General features: G+C 34.1%; 1 protein-coding gene across 1 annotated transcript; it reads left to right on the forward strand.

Moving 5' to 3' along the window:
• Positions 1–8,694: 8,694 nt before the first annotated feature.
• LOC110104048 (peroxiredoxin-2E-2, chloroplastic-like) lies at positions 8,695–9,477 on the forward strand. Its single transcript, XM_020832991.1, has one exon. The coding sequence runs from the start codon at positions 8,695–8,697 to the stop codon at positions 9,475–9,477; it is 783 nt and encodes a 260-aa protein (XP_020688650.1).
• The last annotated feature ends 1,571 nt before the right edge of the window (positions 9,478–11,048 follow it).

Raw genomic sequence — 11,048 nt, forward strand, 5'->3', positions numbered from 1 at the left:
TTTGTTCTAATCATACGGTACGATGTTGATCGTACCCTACGATGTATAGAGACGAGTTTTGATCGTCCCGGCTATCGTCCTGTAAGAACAGAATAGTGGAGGTTCGTATGGTAAGATATTTTATCATACTGTATGATTTATTTTGAACTGTTAATAAACCTTCGTACCAGGATGAAGAGTGTTATACAAATCATACTGTACGATGTAAAATTGTACTGTATGATTGTAATGGCTACTTTGAAAATTTTAGGGATTTTGGAGCCTATTTTATATGACAAAATTGTTATGTTTTTGAGAGTGACAGAATGAGGGGAACGTTATTAGAGAGGGAAAGGGAGAGAGCTCTTGAGAAGTTTTTAGGGTTTGATAGAGGAAGGAGAATATGAGCTTGGTGAGGGAGAAGAGGTGTGGGGACATCACACGAATGCTCCGTTCTTGCTGCATTTTGCTCCTTCTGTGGCCCAAGAAGAACTTGTGGGAGGATCTCAGAGGGGGAGAATCTTCTACATCTGTGACCTCGAAGTTACTGTACCTTCTACAGAAGGGAGAAAAATGAGAAGGTACGCTACCGTCTCTAGAAGCGTGAGAAGAGCGCTTGACACTTCGCCACGCCGGGTTTGTGAAAGTGAGTATTGTAAGGGCTTCTCCACCTTGTCGAGGGGGCAAAAGGAGAGCTATAGTTTGTAGTGAAATTCCCAAAGTGGAGGACTCCGGGGAGTGGACGTAGGTCATGGTTTGACCGAACCACTATAAAATTTTGGTGTTCTTTTTACTTATCACTTTTTATTTTTTACTTCCACTTTATTTTCATAATATTTGCTTGGTGAAATTTGTGAAAGAAAAAGGATTTCATTGTTGTACGTTGAGTTCAATTATTTGCCTTTGTAATAGTTAAAGTTTTCATGTTAAAAATTTAAAAACACCAAAAAATTAGAACTCTTGCTTAGGTTTTTAATTATTGCTAAAAAGTTTTCATAATTCACCCCCCTCTTGTCGATCTAATAATTTCAAAAATTACCCGAAAGGATTTGATTAGAGGTATACCAAAACTAGACTTTACTAAGGATCACCTTTGCGGTGCATATCAATTAGGAAAACATGTGAAGTCCTCATTTCATTCCAATAAGGATCTTAGAACTAGTAAACTATTGAAGATTATTTATATGGATCTTTTTGGATTGGTTAGCAATGTAAGTCTAGGAGAAAAGATATACGAATTTATGATCATTGATGACTTCTTGAGATTCACGTGGATTAAATTTTTATTTTATAAGAGTGAATCATTCGAGAAATTTAGAGGCTTTTCAACTTAGATTCAGAGAAAACTATGGTGTGAAGTTTTAACTATTCTAAATGATCATGGAGGTGAATTTGAAAATGAAAGATTTGAGAATTTTTATAAAGAATGAGGAATTGATCATAATTTTTTTACACCTAGAATCCCTCGAAAGAAAGAACATAATATTAAATTAAAGCTGCTAGAGCCATATTGGTTGAATATTCACTTCCTAAATATTTTTTTGGCTGAAACAGTTAGTACTTTATGTTAAGTTCTGAATAGGGTGAACATAAGGTCTAAATAAAATAAAATATCCTATGAGCTTCTTAAAGGGAGAACACCTAATTTGACACATTTCCATATTTTTCGATGTAAGGCATTCATACAAAATAATAAAAAAATCTTTTTAAGAAAAAATTAATCCAAAATCAGATGAAGAAATTTTTCTTGGATACTCTAGTATTGGAAAACCATATAGAGTATTTAATAAAATAACTTTGGTAGTTGATGAGATCACATATATTGGTATTTGATGAATCTAGAATTTTGGAAGATCCAAGTTTGAAAGAGGATGATTTAAAAAATAACTCCAAAGGATTGAGAAGATTAATTTGAAAGAAAATTTGGAGATAGAAAATCCATTGCTTAGAGTTTTAAAATTTTCTAAAAATCATCCTAATAATTTATTTTAAGTGAACTAAGTGAGGGTGTTAGGACTAGGATTGGACTTAGCAAATAAGTCAATCATTATGTCTTTATTTTAATGATAGAACCCACTAATATAAATAAAAAATATTTAAAAGAATTTTGGATTTGGCAATGCAAAAAGAATTAAATCAGTTTGTAAGGAATGATGTTTGAGAATTAATCAGAAGGCCAAAGGATCAAAGTATAGTTAGAATTAAGTAGGTATTTAAAAAATAAAATGAATAACTTAGAAGTTATTGTTAGAAATAAGGCTAAATTGGTGGCTAAGGGGTATAATAAAATTGAAGGGATTGATTTTGAGAAGACTTTTACCTCTATAGTGAGACTTGAAGCAATTAGGGTTTTGTTAGCCTTTGCTTGTTTTAGAGGATTTAAATCAAATCAAATGGATATTAAAAGTATCTTTTTTAATGGGGTAATACAAGTGGATGTTTATGTTGAATAACCTCCATGTTTTAAAAATTCAAAATACCATAATTATGTTTTTAAATTAAAAAAAGCATTATATGGATATAAACAAGCACCTATGATTTGGTATGAGAGGTTAAGCACTTTCCTAATCGAGAGATCTTTTGAAAAAGGAAGTATGCATACCACTCTCTTTTTAAAGAGATTAGGAGACGATATAGATGATATCATTTTTGGATCTACAAATAAAAATAATTGTAATAAATTTTTTAAAATAATGAGTAGTGAATTTTAGATGAGTCTAATAAAAGATATTATTAATTTTCTAGGTTTTAGCATTAAGAAAATTAAGTAGGGAACATTTCTTAGTTAGTAAAATTATATTAAGGACAATCTTAAGAAGTATGAAATGGACAATGCTAAACCAATTAGTACACCTATGAGTTCCTTAGTTTAGTTGGATAAGGACCCAAAGGAAAAATCTGTTAATCAAAAGAAATTCAAAGAAATTATTAGATCTTTGCTTTATTTGACTGTTAACATATCCGATATTATGTTTCATGTTTATTTGTGTGCTAGATTTCAATTATATCCAAAAGAATTATATTTGACTACAGTAAAAAGGATTTTGAGATGTCTTTTGGGAACTCAAAAGTTAGGGATTTGATATCCTAAGTATAGCTCTTTATTTAAAATAATCAGATATTCATATTCAAATTTTGCAAGTTGTAGGGTTGATCGAATGAGTACATTTGGAACTTGTCAATTTATAAAAAATTCTTTAGTTTCTTGGTCTAATAGAAAACAAAATTTCGTAGCCCTATCTACTATTGAAGCTGAATATATTACCTTAGGAAATTATGTGGCAGAAGTTCTTTGGTTGAAATAACAATTGATTGATTTAGGATTTAAAATATATACAATTCCAATTTATTATGATAATATTAGTGCCATTTGCATTTAAAAAAATCCTATCAAATATTCTAGAATCAAACATATAGACATAAGGCCTCATTTCATTAGGGATCATTTGTCTAAAGGCAAAATTGAATTGAATCATGATTCAACTGAAAATTAACTTATACATATTTTTACCAAACCACTAGCCTTTGATACTTTTAGCACATTAAGAACAAGGCTAGGTGTGATCGATCTAAACGCTTAAATTAATTCTTCTATAAACTTGATATGTTTTCATGTGTATTTTTTATTTTTAGTTATTAATATTTTTGTTTGTGTGAGTGTTTTAAGTTTTTGGTTTTATTTTTTGTGTTTTGTGTGTTTTAGATATATATATCACATATCAAAATTTTTGTTTCTAATTCTTCGTGCTGAATTTTCTAAGTGTTGTATTCATACTGTACTAAATTATTTTTGTCCCGTACGAATTCTGATATGTGAATCATTATTTTGGATTGAATGCATGAAGTTTTGATTTTTTAATATATATCGTACTGTACGATATTGCTATCATCCCATATGATCTATATTCATTCATCTGTATGCATGTAGAAGGTTATCCAGGTAGAATCAGTTATTATAACAAATCGTACATATGAAATTTTATTTCATATGTATGAACCACACATCATTCTCTATGGGGGATAAACCTAACTGTCATTAAAATGATCTTAAATAATTGATCGTCCTTGACAAACACCTATTCGTTTTTACGATTGTGTTGTCAAAAAGTTTGTACGAAAGGATGCTTCATAACTTGTTTGATTACAAAAAATCATTTCATTTTAGACGTTATCATTCATCCATACAAAATTATCTTTATCATGTACGAAATAATTATTGTAATGTACTAATCACATTTTGTACGTATGAAGGGTTGTTGTTTTTTTAAATAGGATGGCTTTAGAATTCATTTTCATTCCCTTTAACATCCTCTTTCAATCCTTCTCATCTTAGAAATGACAAGTTCTAGCAAGCACAGTATAGTTTTCTAAGGGTTCATCATCCAGGGGTGAAGACGAAAACTTTCTATCTAGAACAAATGATGATTCACTATAGGTTTTCTGCTGCAAAAATCACTCTGTCCAGACTTCTGATTCATGATGATATCCATTTTCAAGTAATGTCTCTTTTTGCCTCAATCCAATTTGCCTTTATTATGACTATGATCCATACATACCATAAAGAAACATTTCACTACTTATTGGCAAATATGAGTTTTAGCGAGGATGAGAGTAGTATAAGATCATATGTCCAAAAGAAATGGGTAGAGATCATTAAGGAAGATCTACGAACATTTCTGCATCTAATGACTCAAGGAACTAGCGTCCACACTATGACCTCGAAATATGACTATGATTGATCTGAAATAAATAAAACTCTTAGAGGGGTTACTCAAGTTGGTCACCTGGGTAGAGTCTATTCTTTAAATCAAATTGTAAGAGTAATCCAGCATGTCCTTAGAACTTCAATCATTCATAAGGCTAGTGATCGTATAAATATTACTCTTTTTCTATCCATAATTACCTATTTAATTATTATTGGACAACCAATTGATGAAGTCTAACTCATTCTATATTACATCATAACCTTTCTAAAATTGGGTTTGTTTCTCATAAGAGGAAGAAAAACATTGCTCTAGGACATCTAGTGACCTATGTCTTAGAAAAAAACTACAACATTGTTAATCCTGAAATTCCACTTGAAATGCCAATCTACTTTACTGCTGCCTCTTTTTATATCTTTTTGGGAAGAATGATAATTCAAGTGAGGATACTAAGAAAGAAGGGGGAGCACCTGCAGCTGCTCATGAACCTGACTTTCAGGAGATGGTTCAGTGCTTTGATTAGTTAGAGAGTCATTTTGATCAAATTCAGACTCACTTAAACTAGCATGATGCACAATATCAACAAGACATAGGTTGGATCTGAGGTTAGTTTGACCCAGTGAACACTAATGTAGCTATAATGAATAACTATTTCTTTATTTTCAATCAGCCTTCTCCTCCAGACCAGGGTCCCTCAGAGCTTTAGATGTACTTCTTTTGTGTTGTCTTTGCTAGTCCTCTCTAAATGTGACGATTTTAGTATTGATTTCAGTGTTTTGTGTACTTGTCTATATTTAGTTTTTATATTGATGTTGTAATGTTTTTATTGTAATGGAAATTGATATCAAAGAGCTTCAATGTATCTAATCTTAAATTGATATCAATAATAATAAAAAAATGTCTTATTTTAATTAGTTTTTTTTTTTCGTTATTTGAAATGTAAGTTTACCTATATGATAATCTTAGCCTAATTGATCTATAAAAGTGTTATAAATTAACCTACAATACAAAATTAATTTCATTATAAAATATAAATTTTTTTAAATTTTATGTTACCTTATAACTCGATCAAGTTAAGAATATCAATCTTATGTTCTTTTTAGGCAAACAAACTTTAAATATTATTATTACCAATTTGACGTCTTATTATTTTTATTTTGCTTTTCAATATAATTATCTTTGTAATTAGATTTGGGCAGTCCGATTTTATATGTCTAGGTTTCCTGCATTCATAGCAAATCATATCATTAAAAACTTTAATATTTTTTTTGAACTTACGTATGTTCCACTACTGGCCTCTCCTCTACTTCCTTTTAAAAAAACTTTTAAATATTCTAGTCATTAAGGCAATGTCATCCTCATCCTCAGCTTGTGACTGATCACTCTCTAAGTCCTCCATTTTTAGTGCTATGTTCTTCTCATTTCACTGTTCACCTAAATCAATCTTCCTTTGACTCACTCCTTGATTGTAAGTAGTTAATGATCCAAGAAGATTACCAATAGAGTAAATATTTAAATTTTTAGACTCTATCATAGTAGTTATTTTAATATCATAAACAGTAGACAAACAATGAAGAATTTTATTAATCATTTCAGCATTCTTTAGTTCCCTACCGAATGCATGTAAATAAGTGACTATTTGAATAAATCTTATGTACATTTCAGAAATTGATTCATTAAGTTTCATGCGAAATAATTCATAATCATGTAACATGATGTTTAATCTTGATTGTTTTACTTTATTATTCCTTTTCGTAAGTAATACAAAGTCTATCCCATATGTCTTTTCCACTTTTATAAGTGGAAGCTCGCATGTAATTTTTTGACTTAGTGCATAAAATAAACTTTTTAAATATTTTACATTTAATTGTGCTAAGTCATGTTCATCTACAGTCGAGCAAAGGTTGTTTCAACACTAATGTCATCAACTATTCTAGTTGGCCTAGTATACCCTTCTTGAACCAAAATCAATATGCGATAACTAGTGATTCCAGAAATGTAGACCTGCGTGTTTTCAAAAAATTGAAAGGGATATTATTAAAATAACAAGGGTCTAGTGATTGAATATCTTTCTGCTGTGTTTCTATTTCCAAAAGTAGCCATTCTCATTTTTCAAAAAGTAATCTAAACTTATGGTTTTGAAATAAAGCTCTGATGCCATTTGTTGATTCCGTATAGGTTATTAAACCTAAGCTATTGTCCCAAGACTAACCAAGAGGGGGGAGGGGTCAATTGGTAATTTAAAAATTTTCTTGGATTTTTTAATATAAAATCAATTTTAAAACTCGTAGCAAGTTAATTTATGTTTTTTTAAAAATAAAACTTTTTAACCACAATAAATAACTTGCAATAAATAAAATACAAAAATTAAAAGATAAATATTTACAGTGGTTCGGTCAAACATGACCTATATCCACTCTCTGAAGACTCCCTTTTCAGGTATTGCACTATTACCAAAGTGTCTATCATTTTTCCCCCACAGCAAGGTGAAGAAGCCTTTAAAAATCCTCTCTTTCACCAATCCTCGGTTTAGTAAAGAACTGTCATTCTTTCACACTCTCCACGTGTCGGTAGAGAACAATCATCCTTTCACACTCTTCAAGTGTCGCTAGAGAACTGTCATCTGTTCACACTCTCCAAGTGTTGGAAGAGTACCATCGTCTGTTCACACTCTCCAAGTATCGGCGGAGTACCAGATCATCTTCAAAGATCTTCTCACGAGCAACTAGAACGACAAGAAAAAGAGTGATAACCAAAATCATAAAGAGATTCTTACCTTTAAGTAACCTTCTAAACCTTTTTTACTCCACTTGCAAGAAATCTCTCTCAAATACTCTCTCACTCTCTCTCTTTCAATTGCCCTTGAAAAATCATGAAGAGAAGAAGAATTTCATGTCAGTTTTAGTGGACCTTTTATATCAAAGACATGAAAAACCATCCATAAAACTGAAATTTTTAATTTTGAGCGTACACGATCGTATGTTCGCATGTACGAACAGTTCAAATATTGTTGTGTTTAAACCTGCTATGAATCGGTACGAAATGATTTCGTACACGATGATTATCTGGTATGAATCAAGTTCATATGGTAGGAACAATTAGAAAAATTTTCACCTTCGTCTGGACGAAGAGGGACCCCTTGGATGGCGTACGTGTGATGACGACATCGTACGGTACGATCAGTTAAGAAAATTTTCAAGTTCGTCGGGACGAAAAGGGACCCGTCTAGTTCGTACTATGGACGACATACGTACGATGACGACATCGTACAATACGAGTCGTTCAGAAAATTTTCAGGTTTGTTTGGACGAAAAGGGACCCGTCCAATTCGTACCCTGGACGACATACGAATGATGACGACATCGTACGGTATGAACCATTCAGAAAATTTTCAGGGTTGTTTGGACGAAAAGGGACCCGTCTAATTCATACCCTTGACGGCATACGTACGATGATGACATTAGGCTGTTCTTATGCCCTCATTTAGTTTTTAGCAATTTTTTTGTTTTGCTTTCAGTGTTTGATGGATTTGTCACTTCTTACACTTAAACTTCTTTTCTCATATTTGTGAGTTCTATTTTATTTTGATTTTTGGATTGTAATTTTTTTCATTTATATAAAGCTGAATTTTGGGCTTATTATATCCCCACACCACAAAAAACATAATAATAATAAATAAATAATTAGCACGTTTGGTCAAAATTTTGAGAAAGAGTTTCTGCCATCCTAAGTTATTCGTGCCTCCCACACAAGGAGCATTTCCATTGACCCGCAATTTGTGTCTGCTATTACTAAGCTTGTAGGCGATCTCGGTGAATCTTTTTTTTTGGGACATTTAGGCTATTTAAGGCAAACTCACACACACAACGCATACACAAAGACTCGAAACTTGAACCTCTTAGTTGGAAGCCTAAGCTCTCAACCAATAGATAAGGAGAGTTGTGTTGGTGAACCCTTTCGACATTGCCTTCTTCTTAAACCCAAACCCACAGAAAAATGCGGAAACAGCAAGATGTCAGCCTCCGTTAATAACATAGCCGCCGCCTTCTCCGCTTCGCGCATGGTCGTACCATCAGCTCCGGCGTTCTCAGCATCGCCGTGTCATCCGGCCTCGGCAGCGTTCTCCTCTACGGCCACGTCCTCCGGCGGCCTTGCAATCTCCGTCTCATGGAATCCCCATTTTACCCTACAGCGCTCCCGTTGCTCCTCCCTTCTTTCCAGCTACGGTCTGCCCGGTCCACGCCCTACCTCCTCCCTTCTCCGCCCCCCGGTTCCTTTGCAGCGCCGCCGTGGCGTGATTGCCGTTGGCGACAGCCTCCCCTATGCGAGTCTCTCCTACCTCGAAGACAACACTGTCCGTACCATGTCCTCGGTCGAGCTCTCCCAAGGTGGGAAGGCCGTCATCCTCGGCGTTCCCGCGGCCTTCACCCCACGCCGTTGGTGTCCCGGCAAGTTGACCGCGGAAGAATTTGTCGGGAGAGCTGGTGAGATGAAGGGGCGAGGCGCCGCAGTGGTAGCATGTGTCTCTGTTAACGATGTATTCGTTATGAGAGCTTGGGGGGAGAGCATCGGCGCTTTCCCTTTGTTCGATGGAAGAGCTGGCGTGAAGATGCTGACTGATCCCGACGCCGGAATGGCGCGAGCGATGGGATTGGCGGCAGATTTCACTGGGGGTGAGGAGGGCTTTGGCTTGCGGTCAGATAACTACTGCGTTGTAGCTGCTGATGGAATTGTGAAGGCTTTATTCAGGGAAGACAATGGACTTGGGTTTGATGATGTGATCAAGGCGATATAAGGTACGGGAATTTAGGGTACTTTTTTGGTGGAATGGACTAAATAGACATTTTGATGGTTGTGTTCTTTGATTTATGAAGGGAGATGGTGAGTGCTAATTCCATCTGATGTTTCCCTTCAAGTTTTGATATACTGATTAAAGAAACACTTCCTTGTTTTATTAATGAAGTATCTAAATCGACTTTCCTATGGTGCTTCCTGTGCTTATTAACTTTGAAGGGATGCTGCAAGTAGGATTTAACTCAACTAGGATTCAGTAAATTCTATGAAATTGGATTTACTAAATTTGAAGCAGTTAAATTCTGAAAATTATTTTGTTATTTATTTCATTATTTAAGGATTAGATGATTGTGATATTTTGATGATATTAACATATCATATATTAATTTTAATTAATTAATTAATTCATAATTAGCATAAATTAACATCTCAATTAATCGTTATTTAATAATTTATTAAGCTTATTAAGTAATACATTTTGTTTAATAAAGTTCTAGGGGACATAAACTAATTTAATCAGAGCCCTCATCATTATCCTCCTCCTTATAACACTTACTCAAAACTCTCTTTCATAGAGGGCATGCATTATGTTTGTATGTACATACATGCTCATGTAGTTCACTCACATGTATCCAAATATGTTCTTTCCCAAGGGATTTAACTAGGAGGGACAATTTCTCAAAGCAGTGTGTATCAACACAAGCCTTGACCTACGAGGTTGTCACAGACACGAATTCGTGAGAAAGCAGGTATTCATTCTAGCAGAGCTCGTGATATATTAGCCTGCTCCTTGAGAATTGGATCAAGGATGTGCTCATTTGCACTGAATCCTTCCATAATACTTACCTAAAAAAACTCTCCTCTAGGAGCACTTGCCCCAAGAGGATTCACTCATCTCAGCAGCTGTTCTCAGCTAGGGGCCATGTGCCTTCATGGATGTCCAAGTTAAAGCTACAGAAAGCACACACCTTCAAAGAGCACGATTATGACTGTCAACTATATTCTTCTCTTGCTCACAACTAAATTCGCCTAGGAGACTTGCCCCTCATTCTGAGTGACTCTCCTTCACACCCCAAAATTTCATTCTTATATACTTGCTCGAGGCACTTTCCTCTTAGGACTCATTTAAGGTAGTCACTAGGAGTTTTCTCAAGGCACATTAAGTCATGTTAGAGATAGAGAGCCACATGTCTTCCTTTCAGCATAGTCCATATGTTTTAGTCTGTGCTTATCGTATCTTGTGTTATTTTTTCATTTTTGGTGAGTGTACCCTTAGTCATAACTTAACCCAATAAATAATAGGTGAAATGACATATTTTAGAATTTATGTTATTTTTACTATTCGTAGAGATTTTTGAGCTTCTCTCCTATTCTCCATACTTGCTAATTACCTCACTCTATTCTATTGCTCTAGCTTGCTAAACCTATTAGTAGGGTAAGGTGTTTTCCATAGGTAAATTTGAATCCAACATCTTCTATGGTGTGGTGCATGTGGATTAATATCATTTACCAGAAGATAAGCTTCATGCGAAGAGTAACATAACTGATAGTCATTGCTAAAGGTGGCTTTAC

Source organism: Dendrobium catenatum, unplaced genomic scaffold (assembly GCF_001605985.2).
Source record: "Dendrobium catenatum unplaced genomic scaffold, ASM160598v2 fragScaff_scaffold_880, whole genome shotgun sequence".
Taxonomy (NCBI): Eukaryota; Viridiplantae; Streptophyta; class Magnoliopsida; order Asparagales; family Orchidaceae; genus Dendrobium; species Dendrobium catenatum.

Excerpts from the sequence above, each read along its gene's own strand:
- LOC110104048 (XM_020832991.1), top strand. The coding sequence starts at position 8,695 with ATGTCAGCCTCCGTTAATAACATAGCCGCCGCCTTCTCCGCTTCGCGC.